Here is a 24,902-nt window from a genome sequence, read left to right as displayed (position 1 = left end):
TCAATGAAGTGGGGTTTACTTTTTTTAAATTAGATTTATTTTGATAAACATGACACAATATATTAACATCGTGAGTCGCGACTACATAAAAAGAGTGTTTACTGTTATAAAAACAGATTTGTGAGCTTTAGCGGAACTAAAGGTGTGAGAATAAACAAGGAACACACGTGATCGTTGCCATGCATGCGGTGAATCCGGCCAATTGTGAAACAGCTGTGTCATCATCAGAGCTCTTCCAGCCACTCTTGAGAAGCTGCGCTGGGTGAGTTCTCCGGCTGCTCTCGAAACGCTCTTGCGGTACTTTGATACCATACGCCACAGTCACGTGGCGTCGGCGCTGTCTCAAGTCGGACAACATTTCTGACCGGCATGCACTACTTCAAGTCAGCCGCCGATCGGTCTGCGCAGAGCTGCATGAAGTCGGACAAGCCTTATGCAACACAGGCACCTCCCCTCTAATGAGTATATACGCCCCTTACAGCTGATTGGCTACAAGTGTATTTTAGTGCTCGGCCCGATCTACTTTCAACAAATCGCTTACTGCACCTTTAAACCATCATTAAGAAAATGTAGGGGTGCATTTGTTCACTACTTGGGTTTGAGTGGAGGTTTTACTTTCATGGTTTAAATCAAAACAAAACATGTTTTAATGTTCAAATGTTTTTTACATTGGTTATCAACTCAATGTAAGACAATATTACTTTCATCCTGTTATATTCCTTTAACTAATAAAAGCCTTCCTCTAGGAAGTGACATACTTTTGGTGGGAAAGGAAAAGCACAAAGACACAAGTAGCTATTAGCAACGGATTCTCTGAGTATTAATTAATTTATATTTAAGCTATAAAAGTTATCAAAAAAGAACATTTTTGAAGCATGATCATAGCATATGTCTTAGTTTTCTCTACCATTTTATAGAAATATTTGCTTAAATTGTTTATTTTAATTTACAAAGTTCAAAGAAAGTGCTGTAGGAATGACCCCAGTATCATATTTGTCAAGATCAGAAACAAACAAAGTTCTCTTTTATCACAGGAACACTCTAAACAGACGCCAAATATTTAATATGTAAATACTTTTAAAATGTTACTGGTTAGGGGTGTGTGTGTGTATATATGCCCACGCCCCTCATGTAATATGTAAATTGAAAGGGTGTGTCCTAAAGACGCGGTATGCGACTGTTACTGGAGGGCGGATTAGACAGACATGTCTTCCTCTCCTCCCGTTTTCCTTCGGTTGGTGTGCGGCTGTTCTCAGACTGGGCTGAAACCTAGCTGAGTCTCTACGGCAAGTTGAGACCAATAACCAGCCCATTTCATCACCAGCGGATGGTAGGAGGGGGGCAGCTGAGAGTTCATAAAATGTATACCGGTCACTGCGCTTTATCCGGCCGCTAGAAGCGCGAGTATGGCCTATTACTTGTGTGGTATTAGATAAAGGGAGTGCACCTTGCGTCCGAGAGCATGGAGGTGACGTATGCTGCTTTACAGCATCTGCAGTTTGATGCGTAGAAACATTGCTCACGGATAAAGATGGATTTACCTCGTCGTTTTCCAGACCCGGTTCTCAACCCGATATTGTTCAATGAATCCGCTGCTCCTCTCGGTATGAATGAAGCGTGTGCGACTGGGAGCGGGTCCGGCGCCATGGCAACCAGCGCGTTGAGAAACGATTTGGGCTCCAACATTAATGTGTTAAAAACACTGAATCTCCGCTTCCGTTGCTTCCTTTCCAAAGTCCACGAATTAGAGCGCAGAAATAAGTTATTGGAGATCCAGCTGCAGCACGCCCAGGAGCAATCCCGGTACCGACTGCTGTTTTCCCGGGATAAAGCGGTCCAGACGAACCTCGAACTGCCTTATTCAAACGCACTGTGTCAATCGAGACTCCCCGGTAAAATCTGGAGTTTCTCACACACCTCCCGATGCGGAGGACGGTTCGAGACTCACCAGGGGCCTGGAGTGTCTTGGACTCATCCAGACGGTGTCGGGGTTCAGATTGACACCATAACACCTGAACTCAGGGCCTTGTACAATGTGTTGGCCAAAGTTAAGCGAGAGAGAGACGAGTACAGAAGAAAGTAAGTCCAGCTTGAGCTTATTTCAAGTGTTTGCCTTGCAAAAAAAGTGAGAAAGCTCATTTCCTTATCAGCAATTTTTGTAATTCAGGGGAAAAAGATGGTTACCGCAGTATTTGTTACTCCAACAAAATTCTGGTGACAATGACATGATGTTAGTTACCAATGTCATAAAAAAGTGGAACAAAAAGAAAGCTTGATACACTAATTGGAGATGCCATATTAATTTATAATAGTTTGACATTTAAAAACTATTAGCCTACACTTTATTACGGTAAACATTGTACTTTGGCCAAAACTACACTTTAAAAAAAAATGTTGGCTTAACTTAAAAAAGCAAGTTATCTGGTTGCCTTAATTTTGAGTTCGTTGGAATTAAAAATCTGAGTTAATACAATGAAGAAGATTGGTTTAATAAAAAGGAAACTCAAAATAGTATGTTATCTTCACCACATTAGTCATTTGTCAAGTTGATTTGACAAAAGATAAAAAGTTGTGATAACAAATCATGAAAATATTTTTTTAGAGTGTAGTTACCATAAATAAGTTACCATTAGATATAGATCAATAATTGGTTTGACCACTCTCTTTTTCACTAATATTCACACTTTTCTACACAATTGGTTATTAAGTATTATCGCTATTACCTGTTTACCAATAAATGTCAAACTAAAGTACCTAGGCCTAATCTATTTCATTAATTATTCAGCCTTTTTATCAGCCATTGATCTAAAAAAAGAAAATAGTAAAAACATCCAAAAACAAATGCAGTTGTGACCATTTTGATTGCAAAACAGCTTTGCTTTAATGTCATAAATATTATTATCATTTAAATTATTATTTTTAATTGTTTAAAATAACATTAAAAAAAGCTTTGGAACATTGGCTAACATTCTACAATGTTCTCTCAAAGATCAAACATTTTTCAGACTTATACAGAACATTTTTTTAAAGTTTTTTTATACATCATTCATGGAACGGATTTCTTTTGTAACATTTTAGTTGGATGTTCGTCTAACATTGTTTAAACAATACTGCAGTGCATACTACTTGTTTCAGAACGTTCAGAGAACATTTAAAAGTTATGTTCCCATAATGTTTGCAAAATGATAGAATAAAACATTCCCTTAATTTTTTCGCTAGCAATCACATAACCAAGAACAAACTGGACATTTTAAACATTCAGAAAACAATAGCGTTTTATATCCTAATGGGAATAGCAACATATCTTTGTTAGTTGGGTTGATTATCAAAAAACTTGCAACAAAAATAACCCTTCTCCTTTCAAAAACAAGAACTTTTCCCCCCTGTGTGTTCATACTATAGTAAACAAGACTGTGTTTCCTTTCTATTTTATATGGCTGTCCCTGGGGTATAGGTTTTTCATAGTGTATTTACCAGTAAGGCTCTATCAGTAACCCCTGTATGTTCTCTAGTATCTTATTACAAAGCGTCCAGTTTGGATATGAAACCCGAGAAAGCAGGGGTGACATTTTATCTGACAGAAACATTAGCTTTTTCTCTCCTCCAAATGGGGATCTCTGCAAAACCCTCCCATTCAATATGAGTATGTGGGAACTGCCCTATAACTTCAGTAGAATCTCTTTACAGTTTCTCTTTACACCTTTTGGGACCATTAGTCCACGTAATACACTTCCACCCATTCTGTATGGGTTTGGTTCATCGGGAATTTCCCCCAGTTAGATTCTCTGTTAGACTTTTTGATATGTGTCATTCACAGGCTGATTCAACCATTTATTTTTGTCATTGATGGTGGGAATGATCCAGTACATGTTGATTTAGAAGATACATTTCCTGTTGTTGTTGCTAAAAGATGCTTGATTTAGGTGTGTACTGCTGGAAAAGTGATGAACAAAACATCTGTGTCTAATTCCTTGTTTCTCCGAGCACTAGTGTGGGGACTCATTCATTGCTCAACACAGATATGTTACTGTAACTTTAAGGCATTTCCGGTCATCTAGAAGCCCCAGACATGTTTTCTCACAATATCTACTACAGTAATCCTGAATTGTTTCCCCAGACTGTTCTTCTTGGCTGTGTTGTTATCATAGTTTGTGTCAGTGGCTGGTGTAATAGTAATATAATAGTCTGGCTATAGAAGGTCTTGAATTTTTTTCTCATCTGCCAGAACAGAAGTGGACTATCTGTGATAAGAAGTGGACAAATGAGCCACACAATGATTCATTTCCAGGTCTTGAGTGAGGAAAAACCCCACTTAGATATCCTTAGATTATTCAGTGCTTACTTAGCTTACAATACTGTTAGGAATGGGCTATTTCTTTGATAAATGCTTGAATAAATAGTCATATGTTTCGACTCGTCTTTCCTTAAGTGCCCAACATAAAATTAACTATTTTTTTAGCATGGGCCTCTTTGCTCTGCTGTCATCTTATGTTTGTTTTGGCCCTCAGATAGAGTATCACTGTAGCAGCCGGTGGGTTAGGATGGATGTTGGTGGTCTGTTATATTAAATGCGATCTGAAACAGGTGGAAAGTGTGACATCAAGCTCATATGCAAAGACTGTCTCCTAGGAAATCATTTAAACAAATATAAAACCGGTTATAAATTAAGCATGTGTTTGGCAACAGGCTTAATGTTTGGTCTAGTATTATTTAAAGTACAGAGCAACTTGGAGCCAAATTAAAGAAACTGCAAACTGATAAAGAGTTTGAGTTTGCTGATTTTAATCGTATCTGGCTATTTTCAGAGTTTTGAGTTTCCGAGGTCAAAATTGCATTACTAAAGTCAAGACTTTTGAGCCAAAAAACATTATTATTGAAAGGGAAAAAAGATATTCAACCCAGTTATTTTCATGTCTGTCTAAACAGCACAAAACCTACAAATCATTCCGATACTGATTGAACATTTTAGGGAGCTTCGCATATCTAGAGAATGGAGTAATTCTGCCCCACCCCTTGGAGTGTTGTGCGAATTCTTCACCCATCCTCCCGTTTCATTGGAATTCTTTGTCTGATTAATCCTTTGTGGGAATTCCATTGCTTTGATAGAAATTCAGGTTTATTAAACTGTTCTGGACATCTGTTGCGGTTGTTAAGAAACTAACCCCAAGTAAACCGAGAACACTAGAAGTCTCTTTTGGTGTTACGTAATATTTTACTTGGTGTCAAGTTTGTAGATTCATTACCATTTCTATGGTATCGGTTTGGATTGATTGTGCCTTTTTGCCTAATATGAGACGGAGAACTATTGCTTCTTGCACAAGAAAAAATCTAGTGCAGGACTTTCCTGTCCATCAGGAATGGATTGGATCGTTGTATCATTGTGATTTGCTCATGTGAATGACAGGTTGTCCCGTCCTCATGCCAGTAAACGCGTCATCAGAGAAGAGAAAATATGTTGCTCCAAGAGGGAGGTGACGTTTTTTTGATTAAAGATTATCAGGGCACATAAATGAAAAAAAAAAATAATGATGTGTGCACGGATAAAACATTTATAATGAATACTGCCATAACAGAATAAGAATGATCCATTTACACACATTTCATGGTGACTTTAAATCATATTTATCAGTCCATCTTGAATGTTGTGCTGGGAGTCAGTTTATGGTTTCTAAGCTCTAGCTGTATGATTCAACACATTTCCTAGCACAAAAGCCATGCATTCTGCACATGACAACATTGAGGAACACCGAAAACAGTCTTTCAGAAGGTGTTTTATAACCCCCAGATGCTCTCCACTGACCCGTGTGAGTTGGGCTGTAAAGCCATGGCTGTAGACGTCTGTCCAGTACTGGTCAGGGATGTTGCTGTAGCTGCATGTGAGGTGATGTTTTGTGTGGGGGATCACTGGTGTGTAAGTGAACAGGAGGTAAGACTGCAGAAAGTAAGGTCATCTCTCCAGGCAGGGAATGATTTAGTAGTGCTGCCTCACTGGGCAGGAAATCACTTCTGCCCCCCCACTCATGCTGGGAGTCCAAAATCATGGGCACTAGAACATTCTGAACATTTTTACACATCCAAGAAACAGCTATCAACTGGTGTGAAATAAAAGCTTTTATTTTTTATTCTTGAATGTAAGACATATTAAGGTACATTTTTGTCTAGTTTTAGTTTTAAAATGTCAGAATATGTATATATGTGTGTCGGGCAGAAACCTCATATCTCCAAAAGCGCTACTTTTACCCTTGTATTGTAAACAAGGAGAGAAAGTCAAAACTCTGTGCGCCACTTATATACATCACTTATCAATGGACTAATAATGCTAACAACAAATTATTCAGTCTTGCCAATTTTCCTGAAAGAAGTTATTCTGCCTTTTCTTCTGAGCTGGCAAGTTATTTCATGATGATGCACATGATTGACTTTCAAAAGATTTTATTTCTGCCAGATTGCTGTCAAATGTGGTAAATAGTTTTCTGAGTGACTGTGTTTATTGTGCGGGTTTGTAAATATCCAGCTAGTGTACGGATGGAGTAGACGCTCCCAGCCAATTCACTATGCATTCAAAAACTGAACCTCAAAAGCCCTGGTGACGCAAACGCTTAATAAAAGCCTGAATGTCTCATTCTGGTTTGGATATTGAGCCTTGTGAAAAAGAAGTACACTTTCAACATACTATTAAAAATAGTACTTATTATGAAAAGAATGTACTTTAGAAGAATTTACTGTTCTGTAAACTGAATGTAATAGTTTCGAACTAGAAATATAGGTGTACATTCAATATAATTAAGCACAAGAGTTCTTTTTCACAAGAGTTGCTTTTGTCCTGATTTATGTGTTGACCCCCTGTGCCACAGAAGGGAGGGGTTTAGATCATGTGTTCATGTGTCTGTGATTCTTGAGAGTAGCTCTGAGTATTGATCTGAAATGCAGCTCGCTCCTCCTCTGATGTCCTGTGTGTGGACACAGATGTGCACTACTGAAGACCCACGGGACTGTCTGAGTCTGAGACGGATCGTTATGTAGGTCAACTTTGCACATAATGTCAAGATTTTCATTTAGCAGTCGTTAAGGCAATAAACATGATTTTGGCTTTGGAAAGTTATTAACATGTGGACATTGTAAAAGTCAGTCCTGGTCCTAGAGTGATGTGGGTGGTTGCTATGCAGTTGCTGAGATGTTTTAGTTGGTTTCTTACTGGTCCAAGTTGAAACAGTCCACCCTCAAGCAAGCATCACCTTTTTCTCAAATATTTGACGGATTTGATTGTTTATTATTGTTTATATATATATATATATGTGCATATATATTATTTCACAGGTGTGCCTTAGGCTGGCCACAATAAAAGGCCACCCTAAAATGTGCAGTTTTACTGTGGGGGGGTCCGAAAACCGGTCAGTATCTGGTGTGACCACCATTTGCCTCACGCAGTGCAACACCGCTCCTTCGCATAGAGTTGATCAGGTTGTTGATTGTGGCCTGTGGAATGTTGGTCCACTCCTTTTCAATGGCTGTGTGAAGTTGGTGGATATTGGCAGGACCTGGAACCCACCGCCACCATGGGCCACTCGATCCACAACATTGACATCAGCAAACCACTCACCCACAAGACGCCATACACGCTGTCTGCCATCTGCCCTGTACAGTGAAAACCGGGATTCATCTGTGAAGAGACCACCTCTCCAAAGTGCCAGACGCCATTGAATGTGATCATTTGCCCACTCAAGTCGGTTACGTCGACGAACTGCAGTCAGGTCGAGACCCCAATGAGGACGACGAGCATGCAGATGAGCTTCCCTGAGACGGTTTCTGACAGTTTGTGCAGAAATTCTTTGGTTATGCAAACCGATTGTTGCAGCAACTGTCCAGATGGCTGGTCTCAGATGATCTTGGAGGTGAAGATGCTGGATGTGGAGGTCCTTGGCTGGTGTTACACCTGGTCTGCCAAATTCTCTGAAACGCCTTTGGAGACGGCTTATGATAGAGAAATGAACAGTCAATTCACGGGCAACAGCTCTGGTGGACATTCCTGCAGTCAGCATGCCAATTGCACTCTCCCTCAAAACTTGTGACATCTGTGGCATTGTGATGTGTGATAAAACTGCACATTTTAGAGTGGCCTTTTATTGTGGCCAGACTAAGGCACACCTGTGCAATAATCTGTCTAATCAGCATCTTGATATGCCACACCAGTGAGGTGGATGGATTATCTCGGCAAAGGAGAAGTGCTCACTAACACAGATTTAGACAGATTTGTGAACAATATTTGAGAGAAATAGGCCTTTTGTGTACATAGAGTACAAGTTCAGCTCATGAAAAATGGGGGCAAAAACAAAAGTGTTGCGTTTATAATTTTGTTCAGTGTGTATATATATATATATATATATATATATAAGCATTTAGTCTGAGAACATTTAGCTCATGGTCAGAGGGTTTAGGACAGAAGAACGTTGCCAAGAGCTGATTTTGGCACAGGAAACAGACTAATGTTCCATCACTGAAATGAAATGGAATATATTAGCCTGGCAGCCTTTTTTTGTGTTTTCGGCCACAAATATTGCATATTTACCGCAGTATTTTGTGTATTTATTGTGTACAGCTACCATAGGATTTTTCTGGTTTTGTAAAAGGAAATGCATGTGAGTCTTTGTGAGTCATTATCCAGCAGCAGGCAGGATATATAATGTACAGGAATTAATGAGCCCACTATATATCTTGTGAGGGAAAGTCCTCTTCTAAGTCCAAAGGCCTAAAATAGACCTGGCACAAGGCCCTCGTTTTATTTTAAAAGGCTTATTTTTACATTTATTTTTAAAGAGACTGAGCTACAGCTTTATAACTCCGTATTGAACAATTTCATCATAGTAATCATTTGAAAAATAAAGGATAGCCTTTTGAATTCTATGGTTTTAAGTATCAGGACATAATACAAAAACATCTAGTCTATAGCAGGCCTTAAAATTAGGTAAATACAACCTCAGATGAACAACAACACATGACATATTACACTGTCATATTTTATTTAACAAAAAATAAAGCCAAAATGGAGAAGCCATGGGTGACAAAGTACACCTTATGATTAGTAGAACCACCTTTAGCAGTCATTTTCTGTACGACTTTAGCAGTCTCTCACATCTTGGTGGAGGAATTTTGGCCCGCTTTTCTTTACAACGTTGCTTCAGTTCATTGAGGTTTGCGGGCATCTGTTTATGCACAGCTCTCTTAAGGTCCTGCCACAAAATTTCAATTGAGTTTTCACCAAACGTGGCACTGTGCATTATGGCCAAACATCTCCACTTTTGTCTCAAATGTCCAAAGGACATTCCAGAAGTCTTGAGGTTTGCAACTTCAGATGCAACTTTGCAAACCTTAGCCGTGCTGCCATGTTCTTTTAAGAGATAAGGAGCTTTCTCTTGGCAACCCCCCCAAACATGCCATACTTACCCCCTCTTTTTCTAATCGTATTGTCATGAACTTTAACATGTTAATTGAGGCCTGTAGAGTCTGAGCCTGTGTAGTTCTTTTTTTTTTTCTTTTTTTTGCAATTTCTCTGAATTGTATGGTCTGACCTTGGGGTGAATTTGCTGGGACGTCCACTCCAGGGAAGATTGATAGTTGTCTTGAATGTTTTCCACTTGTGAATAATCTTCCTCACTGTAAAATGATGGACTTCAAGTAGTTTGGAAATGGTTATATAACCCTTCTCAGATTGATGACAACAATGTCTTGTTGATGTCTTTCCTCATTGTCATTGTGTTAACACACACCTAAATGCTCCAGACCAGCAAACTGCCTAAACTTCTGATTTAGAGTTGGTCACACTTCCTGATTATCAGTTAATCAAAGGCATTTGATTAGCAGCGTCTGTATAGTATAATAATACTATTGTTGTAATATTAATACTAATTTCACTTTTACTATCCCCCAACCTCGTTTTGACTTTGTGAATCATTATCATTTTATGGATTTATTGACCAGTGGCAATTCCAATGCAGTCTTAAACCTCTTTGATCAAATCACTTGAAAACTTTTACTGAACCTTATAAAAAAAATCAAAGCAGAGTTCAGAGATCAGTGTCTCAAGTGAAAGTTTAACAAATGGTCTGTATCTTGAGAAATTAAGCAGAAATATACTTGCTTTTTGACATTTAATGTGCTGCGAATAATTGTGCATGAACAGAATTCCTCAACAAAAGTGGTTAAAAAACAGACAAATATAGAAAGCAAGGCTACTCATTTACATGCCTAACATACCACTGAACTCATGCTTTCAAGAAACATAAGTCAACTCCATCTACTACATGTTTGCTTGAAATGGCTGGGAACCTTTTGGATCACAAAATCAGACACTGAAAAACCTGCTGGAAAGAGATTTTCATGAAATCTTAGTTTTTGCAGAAAAGGCTTTTTCTTTTCTTTTTTTGGTCTACATGATATATACTTCATCTCAAGACTAATTCAGGGTTTTCTAATTCTTTTCTAATCATTATGCATACCATTTGTTTGACCTCATATAATTGAAAGACTTATGGAATATTTGTACTTCTAAGCATTGGTTACACTGCAGGACCCTAAAATGAACTGATTGAAGGGAAAGAGGTGTTGAAAATGTTTAAAATAAACAATGTTACCATAAAACCTTGTTTACCTTATAGATAAAATCTATATTTTTAACCTGAAAATCTTAGATAACTAATTTATGGAATAAATAAAAGATAGCTATTTTTTGTTTGACCGTTAACTATTTGTACGTAAAAAAAAAAAAAAGGCGGAAACCATGTAAAGGAATAGCTGGTGTCCCACTTTGGGAATGGTTTAGAATTTAAAAAGAGGTAATTTACATACCTAACATACCAGCTCGTGACTACATTTATAGCCTGTGTGAAGCTTACTCTCCATTTTGCCACAATTTCTGTCTGCAAAATATGTTAAGGAGGCAATAGAATAGTGGGACACAGGTCATGGGGTTATCTTTCTTCTAGGTTATTTCTTCCTTCTCCTGGGATATGACATTCTGAGCTTATTTTGTTCTGCCCTTATATGCATTAACCGTTCAAAAGTTTGGGGTTGGTAAAATGTTTTAAATTGTTTTTAATGTTTTTGATACAAATAAGAAACGTTGGAAAGAATAATACTTTTAAACATAACACTAAACACACGGCAGGCGACCGTCTTAATGAGCGAGCGTCTTAATGCAAACGATTCGTTCAAATGACTGATTCATTCAAGAATTAGGTAGTTGTTTATGATTGGATCGTTGAATCTTTGAGTCAAAGTTGAGGTTGAGGTGTTGCTGTTAAGATGCGCTGTGGTTCTGCTGTGATCTTTGTTTGGATTCCGCTCTTTGGTGGTCTCATCTGATCTTTGTGAACGTCTCACTCTGAGCTCCTGTTTCGAGTAAATACTAAGTGAGATGATGTCTATTTCACTTCAGGCATTTCAGAGGTGGTGGACAAATGAAAAAAAGGGTGTCTCTTTATGTGGGACATAATGCTTTGAAGGTCTTCACAGGTGCTATCATGATGAACCCCCCCCCACGGTCACCTCACGTTATCACTCTCTGCCCTATTCATTTGTACACTTTTGAAGCAGTTTAAGATTACAATGGGACACAGAACTTTTGAGCTATAACAGATGTGCCCCTGTCCTTCTCTTTCCTCGCCCATAATAGCTCTTTGAAACATTGGCTCAATTCATTTGAACTCTCCCATAAACTGAACAATGTGTATTTAAATTGACCGACCCGATCTCACACAATGGGAGAAGTCACAGCAATGTGTACAGTGATGGCATATAGTGAAGAACAAAGAAAGCGCCTCTTCATTTTGTGGTGTCTCATCTTTCTTTTCCTAAATAGCAGCTCATTAAAAAGTTCTAATCCTGTGCTGATTGTTGACCAGGTGGGCATTCAAAAGCTTTTGATATGCAGTATTCATCTACATTTGCTCATGCCATTGTGAGAGTTTCCGTTTATATTGTGTTCAGTGTCTTTTTGGATGAAGTGGAAGCTCAGTCTATGCTGCAGCAAAGGAAATGAGAGGAGTTTGATTCTCATGACCTTGGGCTGTTGTCTAGTCAGCTCCACTGGATCCCAGTGACATTCAGAGTGATCCACACTGACCCTGCACTGTCTGAACAGCCAGATCCATGACGTATCTCCACACCTGTGTGTATCAGTTCTATATGGATCTAGATTTCTGACTCTCATCTACCTGTGGCTACTCCTTAACCAAAGAAAACGGTCTTTCTCCAAAAATGATAGCTGTTAAAAAAATATTTCTGTTTCAAATGAATGTTGTTCTTTTGAACTTTCTATTCATCTTAGAATACTCAGATTCAACAAGAAAATTCAACAAAAATATTAAGAGCACATCTGTATTCAACATTTATAATAAGAAGAAATGTTTCTTGAGCAACGAATCAGCATATCAGAATGATTTCTGAAGGGTCATGTGACTCTAGGACTGAAGTAATGATGCTGAAAATTCAGCTTTGCCATCACAGGGATAAAATGTATTTTATTTTTTTTAAATAGAAAACTTATTTTAAATTGTAAAAAATATATATTTCACAATATTACTGCTGTTACTGTATTTTTAAAAAATAAATAAATGCTGCTTTGCTGAGCATAAAAGACTTCTTTCAAAATATGAAAAAATCTTATCGACCACAAACCTTTGAACGGTAGTATATGTGTATTATGTTTATGGCATTGCACTTTCATTCTTATACACTCAGAACTTTCTCTACTCCTCTTGTTTTCACTGAAGATCCACAGCCTCCACATGCTTTTCATGCCTGGCCTACAGATCAGCTTAACATAACAAGTACAACTCTTTGTACTAAACAGATGATCCCTTCTGGATCTTGTCATGTTGAGTCAGCACTTGCAGGTGTCTTGATGTCTGGACCCAGTCAGACTGTCACACAATGCAAGTGTAAGACTAATGGAGTCTATAATCCCTTGAGCATGTGAGAAATCAAAGGATCAGGAGCTTATAAAATAAGAGAAGCTGTCATCCTTTAATCCAACCAATGAGGACAGAATCAGACAGGGGGAATCCCACACCATGTTAACACTTTGCAGACAGGTGGTTATTTAAACCTCTGATGCAAGAATTATTATTATTATATTTCTTTAACGAGACATTGTCACATGGATAGTCATCCTGTAATTATACTGATCCAAAACCTACCTCATTTTGATATGGACCAAACAAAATGATTAAGTGACATTGATTCAGTGACCACATTGATAGGTTTGGTTCAGTGAAGGATTTGTCAAGACTGATTTAAACCGGTCTGGACTTTTTGAACTATTCACATAAAGAACTGGCACATTTGTATGGGAATCGGATCACACTGTTTGCGTTATAGCCCACGTGTTTGATCCACTAAAAATAACTGGTTCATAAGAATCATCTTTGTGTGATTCATACTCTGTTGGCTGTTGTATGTTTATTTATATGCGTTACAAGAGGAATCGATATAAATAAATTTGACCCGCAGTGTACCATCATTTTAGTGTATCACATTCAATACAGATGCCGAATTCACAATTATAACTCAGGTAATTATAAAATCTTTAGACATGTGACAGAAGATTCAGTAGTAACACCACCATAGAATATATTATGTTTTAATCAGACACAATCATTTTTCCTCAAGCATTTCTCCTGCAAAAGTTAAGCTTTTATTGGCATATTCTGCTTTGCACTACAGTCTCCATAGTGATTTAAAGGGAGCTTGCTAGTGTTTTCGGGGAGTTTTAAAGGTCTGAGGAAGATTCTCAATGGTCAGTGGCAGAGGGAGGATAATGATGTTTTTCTCAAGTCTCTTTTGAGTACATGTAACTAAACAAACATACTTTTGTGGTAAACCTTTACACACATATGATTTTTTAGAGTTGTGTACTTGTTGTATACAACTATATGTGGTACGTTTTCTAAAAAGCAGTTTTGAATAAATGGTAAATATTTTTTTTTAAATAACTTTCATCCTCTTTTGAGCCACTAATTATTTGTAATGTAATTGTTTGAATGACTCCAGATCAAGACTTTATCACACTATGACAAACTCTGCACATTTATTTCTAGTACAATCTGTTTTGTGTTTGTATTCCAGATGGGAGGAGGAGGTGTCCAAACGTCAGCAGATGGAGTCTTTGGTGGAGACTTTACAGGAGGTGAGATTTCAGCCCTATTTTATTGTGACTGTGTTGATGTTTGACATCCATACATCTGCACTGATGCATGTCTAGCTTTTAGGTAATTCTATTGTATGGAAGAAAACCCCCCACCCACACTGTAAAAATATATTCTGAGACCAAGGAAATGATGCAGAAAAAAACGACCAGAGTTGCTTGATTACTGTAGTTTTGTAGCATGGAAACTTGACATTAAGTTCAGTCAAAACATTTCATTAAAATAATTAAGTAAATATATTCAACTAAAAAAAGCCATGCAAACTATTGCCTTCATTTTCACCCTCTAATTTTTTTTTTACATTGCACAGCTAAACTTTCTAAATGTTCTCCTTACAGAGTGTTCAGTCGTCTGAAGCATTGCAAGGAGAACTGAATGAGAAGATGGAGCGTCTTAAAACAGAGCTGGTGGTCTTCAAGACCCTTATGCCTCATGATGTAAGTGTCCTGCTTTATCTGCACACTACTAAAGACATGCAAAACATGCAAATATCCATTTACATTCAACAGTACCTCGTTTAAAAGAGTATAATTTGACTGCACTTGTGAGAGATTAATAAAGATTACAAGATTGACTTTCAGGGAAATGAAGATGAACCATCGGTAAATAGCTCTGGCATTAGACTGAATAGATACCCATAGATCTGTGTGGACAAATAAGCAATGAAGCAGTCAGGCTTTCTGGCCCTGGAACAGATGCATATTGTTCTTTACTGTTGAGTAGCTGTTGCTGAGTCCCAGTAATAAAGCACAGCTGACTGCTGCCTCCCTGGATAATATGTTCCTTAATGTGAATGCACACTGTTACAAAGCATTTCAAAAGAAGCTCAACCATCTGTTGTAGCCAAATGAGTTTGGAGAAGTTTATCTGCCTTTGAGGTTTTTGTAATGCTTACTAACCCATAAAAAGCTGTGTAGTGCTGTTTATGCGCAAGTTTCTATAATAATATAATATATAGTTATATAAATAGTAACTGTCAAAAGTTTGGAAACATTACTGTTTTTTTTATGTTTTTGAAGTTTCTTTTGCTCACCAAGGTAGCCCTTATTTAATTAAAAATACAGTAAAAACAGTATTGCAAAATATTATTACAAATTAAAATAACTGTTTTAATATATTTTAAAATGTAATTTATTCCTGTGATCAAAGCTGAATTGTCAGCATCATTACGCCAGTCTTCAGTGTCACATGATCCTTCAGAAATCATTCTAAAATGCTGATTTGGTGCTCAGGTAACATTTCTTATTATTATTATTATCAATGCTAAAACCACTTGTGCTGCTTAACATTTTTTTTAACATTTTAACTTTATTATTATTCATGCAGTTTTTATTATCTAATATTAAAGGCACAGTATGTAAGTTTCGCCAGCAGAGGTCGCTTATTCATAACAATAACACAGGCGCAGCTTGATGATGCCGTAAATGAGCGTGGACTCATGGGAGTTGTCGTCTTCACCTCCACAGCCGATGGAAAGCAATCCGACGGGACTCGGGCAGAAATCGTGTTCATGAATGAGCTAATGTATTAAAGTTATATTAATATTACTGTGGTATTGGTCGAGAGCCTGGGACATTTACGTTGCTGTTTTATTATGCTTATGTGCCGCAGTCAGCCGCCTGCCGCTCCTTTCATTTTGTTGCTTATGTTTATTTTATAATTAAAGTTATGCTCCTCCTTCCCTGAACTTGAACTTTGTTACAATCATGTTTGATCACTTAAATTTGCATTATTTTATTTTATTGTAATGAAATAGCTGCAAGTGCTGAATGACTACTCATACAGGTCACTTTATCTGACGAATTAAAATCGTAGGGTAATGCAGCGCTGTTTTTACTTGGTCAAAACAATCATACTAAAATAAGTTTGAGTGTGTTGAAATTATTTTAACATTGCTCTGTGCGTTTGCTTGGTGTCTGGTATGAGACACTTGTTGCACATTGCAGTAAGCTAGATTGATATTAGAATATCATATTAATAAAAGCTGGATGACTTGTGTTGCTAAATGGCATGCAGTAAATTTTAAAATATATTGTATGGTGGAGAAAATGCTGTGTTACTGTTATTACAAATAAAGCTCTTTCTGATTATGCTATTAGCCACTCGACAAAATAGTGTTATCTCTGAGGCATGGTAAAAACGTGTTACTCGCGGTAAATCAAGAAAACGAGATTCAAACAATAAGACTAACCCGATAAAGGTTGATAAACAGTTGCTCACCTGCCTAATATATTATTGTGTATATATATATATATATATATATATATATATATATATATATACACACAACATATATTAAAGCATCTTTACATGGTTTCTACAGAAGTAAATCAAGTGTAGCGCAGATATGACTTCATTGACAGGCAACGCAATGACACGGGCCACGGGCCATTACACTGTTCAAATTACTGATTTCTCTGGTTCTGAACATTGTTGGAAACATTTGGTATAATGTAAGTACACAATTCAACAAAATATATACCATTGTTCTAGTGGTTTTGGGATATTTTAATCCAAAAATCTTACATATTGTGCCTTTAACTGAGGCTGTGTAGAATATTTGTACTTTAAAAAAAAAGATTTTTCACACCACAGGGCTGTTTGCATGATATTTCTATGTAATATTGCTTAAGTATGTTGTGTTATGTTTTTATAAAGCAAGAGAGGTATGTTTTCCTGTTCCAGTTTTCTGCTGAATCAAAGCATGATGGATTACGTCTGAAATGTCTCATTATCATGCATTTGTGTATAGGAAGTGTCTGACTTGGACACTAAAATCCAGGAGAAAGCCATGACGGTTGATATGGACATCTGCAGACGCATCGACATCACAGCCAAGCTGTGTGACGTGGCACAGCAGAGGAACTCAGAAGACATGAGCATGATATTGCACGGCGGCCCATGCAGAGCTCCTCCCGAGCAGAAAGGGGTACGGAAACTTACTCTCAATAGATTCTGATGATACCTCCCAATCTACTGGAACAGTGTGCAAATTTGGAGCTCAGATTTGATTTGCAGTACATGGAGTTTATACAACAGCTTATCATGCCATTTGAATCTTTCAGCAATCAGAGAATGTGTGTGTGTGTTGTAGGGGATGGCGGTATGTAGGAGGAAGGAGTGTAAGGGTGAATCAGAGGAGCAGAGAGTGGAGACTGATGTTGCTTCTGCTCACTGTGAGGAGGACATGCCTGGTTCTCTCAATATCACTGATGAGATGAAGAGGATGCTCAACCAGCTGTGAGTCTTCATAGTCATTAGTGGAGTGTTTCTCAACTGTTGGGTCGCAATACTGTTTTGAGTGGGTGTGCCGTCAAAAAAACATGTTTTTTCTGAATCGAGACTTTAATTTTGAAAGACGTGAACGAAAGCTGTTGACTCTTCTGTCAGACTCAGTTTAAAGGGATAGTTCTCCCAAAAATCAGTATTATTTACTCACCATCAAGTTGTTCCTAACCTGTATGAATTTCTTTATTCTGCTGAACACAGAAGATATTTTTAAGAATATGGGCAGCCAAACAGGTGATAGTCCCCATTGACTTCCATAGTATGGAAAAAATTCTATGGAAGTAAGGAGGCAGGATCTCTTTATTTAACAGTTCAAACGAAATAATAGAAACATGTTAAACACGCAGGAGCACAGAATAAACACAGGAGAGCAAGACATGCACAAGCAACTTAACTTTAACTAGAGAACAGACAAAGGATGAACAGAAAATGAGGGCTATATATACACAGAGCTAACAAAGGGAACTAAATGAACAACAGGTGAACTTAATTAGTGTTTAACACACACACACACACACACGAGGAAACTATAGTGGTGCGTCTCAATCAGCTCCCGAGCTTGTGAATCAGTATATTGGGTTCAAGAATTCGGCCACTGGTAAGGACAGTAAAGGACGCTGGCTCACCACACATTGGTACACTGATGACTCTATTTCTGGCGACGGGACTACGTCCTCATTGTACAATATTATTACTGGTATTTACAACATTATATTTACAATAGCTGATATATTTCTGACATTAATTGTAATGATTTTTAAGGACATAATGATAAATACTTTGCTTTTACATACATGTGCAACATTTCAGCTGTAAGTAAATGATAAATGTTAGCTAGATTATTCATTACCTGTCTAGCAATGTATGTTTATGCAGCTGAAATATAATTAAATAATGGTTTGTATTTTGAAATTTATCGCGTGTCATTAATATGTGTAGTGAGTTAAAATTCGAATTTCAGAACTTCCATATTAGTGAGCATTGATGCTCCCTGGTTTTCACTGTGCATTGTGGGACTTTTTAGGTAGTGAACTTTTTAGTTCTTTGGAAGTATTCTGTGATTGAGACAGCCCTTAAAATGGCCGACTCCCCGATCACTGCCCTGACTACTAGGGATCTGATTGAGACGCACTCTCTGTCAAAATACACATGCAGGGAATAGAAACAGAACCAAACCAAAACAGAATATATAAGTTATATATATATATCATTTTTCAGGAATTAGGTCATATTAAAAAATATATATATATATTGGGTCACGGCCTAATGACCATGAGAAATTGTGAGTCCCATTGTCAAACCACTGCATTGGAGGGCACCTTCTGATGTTTTTTTGTGAGAGAGATGTTTTTTATTATTATATATTTTTTTAGTTTAGTTCATTTGTTGTTTGTAAGATCATTAAGGGTTTATAACATTGAAAACAAAATGCTGCAAAAGTATAGAGTAAGGACTCTTCAACTGATTGTCTTGACTTTTGTATGATCACTTACTGCCATCTTGTGCTCATTTTATGTGCTGTGTATTTTCCTATTTGAGAGAGATCTTTCATATTATTTTAATTTGATTAAATTACTATTATTACTATATTTATTATTAATTGCTTTAATTAAAATCTGGATATTAACTTGTTTTTCTTATGTTCATTTGTTCTATGTTATGTATTATAGTCTTTTGTTTGTTATATCTTTTGTTTGTAATCCTTTAGATTGTGGATCTGTTGATTTTCCTTTTCTTTTCTTCTCCTTGTGTCTCCTCGTTTCCTTCTCTTTTCTCTTCCACGTCTGTGTCTGCTGCCTATCTTGTGCGCAGAGGTTGCTCAGCTAATTGGTTTGTTGGCAGGCGGGAAACGTTCGAGTTTGACGATGACTGTGATAGTCTGGCGTGGGAGGAGACGGGGGAGACTCTCTTGCTCTGGGAGGATTTCAGTAACTACAACAGTCTCACCACCTCTGCCGCTGCTGGTCCAGTCACCACAGTGTCCTGCGCATCTGACTCTCACGGAGAACCTCAGGAGCAGGTGGGTCAGCAAACATGTTTGGATAAAAGTGCCAAATCATTCAAATGTAATGTCTATATAGGCAACTACAGGAAGCACCCAATTGAATTAAGTTGAAAACAACTCTGTTAATGCTCACTCACACTCATACTGGCTAAAATACTACCTTTATTTGGCTTTTAGCAATGGAAAACTATTTTCTGTGTGATATTTTTAGTACTTTTTTGTAATTATTTAATTATAAATGCATTTAAAATATATCATAAGTATACATTTAATATAAACTTAATTATATTTAATTATATATTTATTTAAGTATTCAAGTATTTAAAATACTCAGTATATAGTTTACTGACCATCAAATGAATACTTTTATTCAGGAAGGATGCATTAAATTAATCAAAAGTGAGAGTAAAGACGTTTATAATGTTACAAAAGCTTTCTGTTTAAAATAAATGCTGTTCTTTTAAACGTATTCATCAAAGAATCTTGAAGAAAAAAATTTTAGCACGGTTTCCACAAAAATATTAAGCAGCACAACTGTTTTCAACATTGATAATAATAAGAAAATAATAATAAATGTTTCTTGAGCATGCAAATCAGCATATTAGAACGATTTCTGAAGGATCATGTGACACTAAATACTGGAGTAATGATGCTGAAAAGAAAAATATTATTATTTTATATTATATATATATATATATATATATATATATATATATATATATATATATATATATATATATATAAATTTTATATAAAAAAATTAAACAAAAAATTAGCATATTGTGATAAAGTTCATTATTTTCCATAATGTAATGATAAAAATTAAACTTTCATATATTTTAGATTCATTGCACACCAACTGAAATATTTCAGGTCTTTTATTGTTTTAATACTGATGATTTTGGCATACAGCTCATGAAAACCCAAAATTCCTGTCTCAAAAAATTAGCATATTTCATCCGACCAATAAAAGAAGTGTTTTTAATACAAAAAAAAAAAAGTCAACCTTCAAATAATTATGTTCAGTTATGCACTCAATAGTCAATACTTGGTCGGGAATCCTTTTGCAGAAATGACTGCTTCAATGCGGCGTGGCATGGAGGCAATCAGCCTGTGGCACTGCTGAGGTGTTATGGAGGCCCAGGATGCTTCGATATCGGCCTTAAGCTCATCCAGAGTGTTGGGTCTTGCGTCTCTCAACTTTCTCTTCACAATATCCCACAGATTCTCTATGGGGTTCAGGTCAGGAGAGTTGGCAGGGCAATTGAGCACAGTAATACCATGGTCAGTAAACCATTTACCAGTGGTTTTGGCACTGTGAGCAGGTGCCAGGTCGTGCTGAAAAATGAAATCTTCATCTCCATAAAGTTTTCAGCAGATGGAAGCATGAAGTGCTCCAAAATCTCCTGATAGCTAGCTGCATTGACCCTGCCCTTGATAAAACACAGTGCACCAACACCAGCAGCTGACATGGCACCCCAGACCATCACTGACTGTGGGTACTTGACACTGGACTTCAGGCATTTTGGCATTTCCTTCTCCCCAGTCTTCCTCCAGACTCTGGCACCTTGATTTCCGAATGACATGCAAAATTTTAGCAACAGTCCAGTGCTGCTTCTCTGTAGCCCAGGTCAGGCGCTTCTGCCGCTGTTTCTGGTTCAAAAGTGGCTTGACCTGGGGAATGCGGCACCTGTAGCCCATTTCCTGCACACGCCTGTGCACGGTGGCTCTGGATGTTTCTACTCCAGACTCAGTCCACTGCTTCCGCAGGTCCCCCAAGGTCTGGAATCGGTCCTTCTCCACAATCTTCCTCAGGGTCCGGTCACCTCTTCTCGTTGTGCAGCGTTTTTTGCCACACTTTTTCCTTCCCACAGACTTCCCACTGAGGTGCCTTGATACAGCACTCTGGGAACAGCCTATTTGTTCAGAAATTTCTTTCTGTCTTACCCTCTTGCTTGAGGGTGTCAATGATGGCCTTCTGGACAGCAGTCAGGTCGGCAGTCTTACCCATGATTGCGGTTTTGAGTAATGAAACAGGCTGGGAGTTTTTAAAAGACTCAGGAATCTTTTGCAGGTGTTTAGAGTTAATTAGTTGATTCAGATGATTAGGTTAATAGCTCGTTTAGAGACCATTTTCATGATATGCTAATTTTTTGAGACAGGAATTTTGGGTTTTCATGAGCTGTATGCCAAAATCATCAGTATTAAAACAATAAAAGACCTGAAATATTTCAGTTGGTGTGCAATGAATCTAAAATAAATGAAAGTTTAATTTTTATCATTACATTATGGAAAATAATGAACTTTATCACAATATGCTAATTTTTTTAGAAGGACCTGTATATTCAAATAGAAAACGGTTATTTTAAATATGACTGTTTTAATTTATTTTTGATCAAATAAAAGCAGCCTTAGTAAACAAAAGATCCTTCTTTGAAAAAACGTTTAAAAAAATATTATGGAACCCAAACTTTTGAATGGTAGTGAATTGCCAAAAAATACTGTTTATGTATTTTTGGGATGTTTCTTGTGGCTAAATACGCTGTCTTACTAATATTGACCATTACTCGCTGTACGATGTTATAGTACAAAATGTATGTTGACTCCTGAGAATATAAATAATACATAATGCATTATCCCTCCAGGATCGAAGTCTAGGTAGCCTCATAAATGAAACAGAATCCCTCTTTAAGACCAGAGAGCAGGAGTACCAGGACACCATCGGAGAGATTGAGGTGAGAGAACGTTTGTGAATGACACGTTTCAGCTGATATTTACTTGAGTTCAAAAACCGCCATCTTCCTCCTGCAGCTGGAACTGGCCACGGCTAAGAGTGACATGAACAGACACCTGCACGAGTACATGGAGATGTGCAGTATGAAGAGAGGACTGGACGTACAGATGGAGACCTGCCGGAGGCTCATCCAAAGCACAGCCACCACCGGCAGGTTGGTTTAATCGTATTTGAGTTTTAGCAAAACTTTAAAGTCAGCATGAAATGGAAGTTGTGGTAGACTTTTCTTCCCTATTGTGACGTATATCCAAGTGAAACGGCTTCTCGAACAAGAAAAAATGTAGGGCGGGACTTAATTTTGTCCATTGGGAATTGTTTGGACGGTTGTGGTTTGCTATTGCTGTGATGTCATGTGAGTGATAGGTTGTCCCGCCAGTAAACACATCATCAGAGAAGAGAAGTCACTGCAAGAGTGAGGGGAAGTTATTATGATTAAAGATTTTGAATTGTCCATTTTGATTTAATGGTGACTTTAAAATGAATCCAAACTGAGAATGTAAAGTAAAACAGTATGAATCTCCACAAAGGCTTTTAATGATTTATGTTCATGTCCTCTGTTTTCCAAATGCAGACAGTCGCCCTCCTTCAGCTCTGTGGCCAGCAGCGATTCAGGAAACACCGATGACATCCAGGATGAGCTGGAGCCTGATGGAGAGAAAGAAGGGGCGGTAGAGATGAATGGAGAAGTTAGATGATGATCAGCCCTGTGTCTTTCTGGTTTCTCAGCTTCTTTGTGAACCAGTCACTCTTTTAAGTCTCTGGTCACCTTTTCTTACACAGTATGGATGAGTGTGGGATTTCAGATTCCCAAAGAGTAAGTATTGGTGCTTTATATGCTGTCTTAAGTCAGGACTAGCTGTGCCCTCTTCATCAGCACTGCCAAGGCATGGCTCCATAGTCTTCCTCACTAGCTTTAACTAATGTCACACTCTTTACAGTGTGATGAATACCATATATAATAATGCATATTATTATAAATAATATTATAATAATATATTATCATATAATATTGTAACACTTTACAATAAGGTTTCATTTGATAACATTAATGTGAACTAACAATGAACAATACTTCTACAGCATTTATTAATCTTAGTTAATGTTAATCTGAGCATTTTTAAGATCAGTCTGTTAAGTAAGGGATAATGTACATCCAGCTGGTTGTTACCTAAGAATCACCCTGTCAGGGGTTTATTCTGAGATAACAACCGACTGGATGTACATTATCCCGCTTATTACATGTCTACTTGCCACATAAGTAAATAATTAGACACGAAATATTGATCTTCGTTGAAATATTTTATCAGGTCTTTAAACGCAAAGCTTCCGCGGAGAGAGCAGTTGCTAGCGCTGCAAGTTCAAACTGGACGGACATTTAAGACATTTTTTTTAAGTAACATCAACAAAGTTATATTAATAAATGCTTTAAAAATGTATATTGCTCATTGTTAACTGATGTTAACAAATGAGACTTTGGGCCCTATCATACACCCGGCGCAATGCGGCGCCATGAGCGACTCAAGGTTTTTTTTGCTAGTTTCAGCCCGACGCAGTTATCATTTTCATGTCCGGTGTCAAGGGTTTTTTGCTAGTTTCAGCCCGACGCAGTTATCATTTTCATGTCCTGTGCCACGTTGTTTAAATATTTGTGGGCCCATGGGCTGCTGGTCTGAAAACGAGGTGTGTTCAGGCGCATTGTTGGCGTGTTGGTATTTTGAGGCAACTGAAATAGAAGGCGCAATATTTTTTTGTTATTTAAACGCATTCGTAATGTGCGCCTATAGGCGGGTCCACAACGCGCATACACTTTGTCCCGTAGATGGTCTGTTTCCTCTCTGGAGAAGCGTTTCGTTTTTCCGCTTACAAATTCCGCCATGTAAATAGCGAATCCGCCATGGCACGAGCGCAAATGGATTTTAAAGGGAATGGGAGATGAGACTCTGATTGGTTTATTGCATGTTACGCCCAAAACACACCCATTACTCATTAAGAGAATAGGGACAACCCTTAGACCATGCGCTGGGTGCGCCGACCATTTTTCCCGTTATTAAACTAGCAAAAGTGGATTCGGACACGCCCTACAGCCTGTGCAGTTGCGCTGTGCACTTTAGACCATGTGCTTAGATCATTAAAATAGGGCCCAAAATTGTAAAGTGTTACCTATAATATAAATATTATGATAATATATTCAATATAAATATTATTTATTAAATGCATAATTTCTGCTATCTTGCTCCTTTGTTTACATGAATCTAAAAGGCAAGTTACACACCCATCAGTTTAAATATCACAGATTAAAACACATTATAGAGGAAAGTATTCTTCTACATCGAGCTCTGGAATACATTCAGGCTTTTAACGTCACAATAGTCAGTAGATCAGCCATGCGGTATACTTCACAAAAATATCTGAGCAATTATCATGAAATATCTCACCAGTTCAGATGTTTTCACCATATAAAACTGTTGCTCAACTAAACCACCGTGCACTAAGATCTATGCAATAATCTGGACTGATGTTACATTCTGTGATTCTTTTAGCCGGAACCAGATTCAGTATGTGTGAGTTGATGATTCTCCTTAAGTGCAGTTTTGCCTTTGTTTCTTTGTATTGT

At 37.5% G+C, this 24,902-nt stretch overlaps 1 protein-coding gene across 2 annotated transcripts; it reads left to right on the top strand.

The window, feature by feature from the left end:
* The first annotated feature begins 1,190 nt into the window (after positions 1 to 1,190).
* iffo2a (intermediate filament family orphan 2a) lies at positions 1,191 to 23,373 on the top strand. 2 transcript variants are annotated; one of them, XM_056268085.1, is made up of 9 exons: positions 1,191 to 2,079; positions 14,122 to 14,182; positions 14,540 to 14,638; positions 16,954 to 17,130; positions 17,296 to 17,441; positions 19,302 to 19,509; positions 22,140 to 22,229; positions 22,306 to 22,442; positions 22,860 to 23,373. In XM_056268085.1, the coding sequence occupies exons 1-9, from the start codon at positions 1,532 to 1,534 to the stop codon at positions 22,981 to 22,983; spliced, it is 1,590 nt and encodes a 529-aa protein (XP_056124060.1). In that variant the 5' UTR covers positions 1,191 to 1,531; the 3' UTR covers positions 22,984 to 23,373. The 2 variants fall into 2 exon arrangements, with proteins under 2 accessions (XP_056124060.1, XP_056124061.1); XM_056268086.1 differs by having other exon boundaries at positions 1,192 to 2,079; positions 19,332 to 19,509; positions 22,860 to 23,366.
* The last annotated feature ends 1,529 nt before the right edge of the window (positions 23,374 to 24,902 follow it).

Source organism: Rhinichthys klamathensis, unplaced genomic scaffold, assembly GCF_029890125.1.
Source record: "Rhinichthys klamathensis goyatoka isolate OS25496 unplaced genomic scaffold, OSU_Roscu_1.1 h1tg000269l_1, whole genome shotgun sequence".
Classification (NCBI taxonomy): Eukaryota; Metazoa; Chordata; class Actinopteri; order Cypriniformes; family Leuciscidae; genus Rhinichthys; species Rhinichthys klamathensis.
This window is presented reverse-complemented; position numbering and strand designations above follow the sequence as displayed.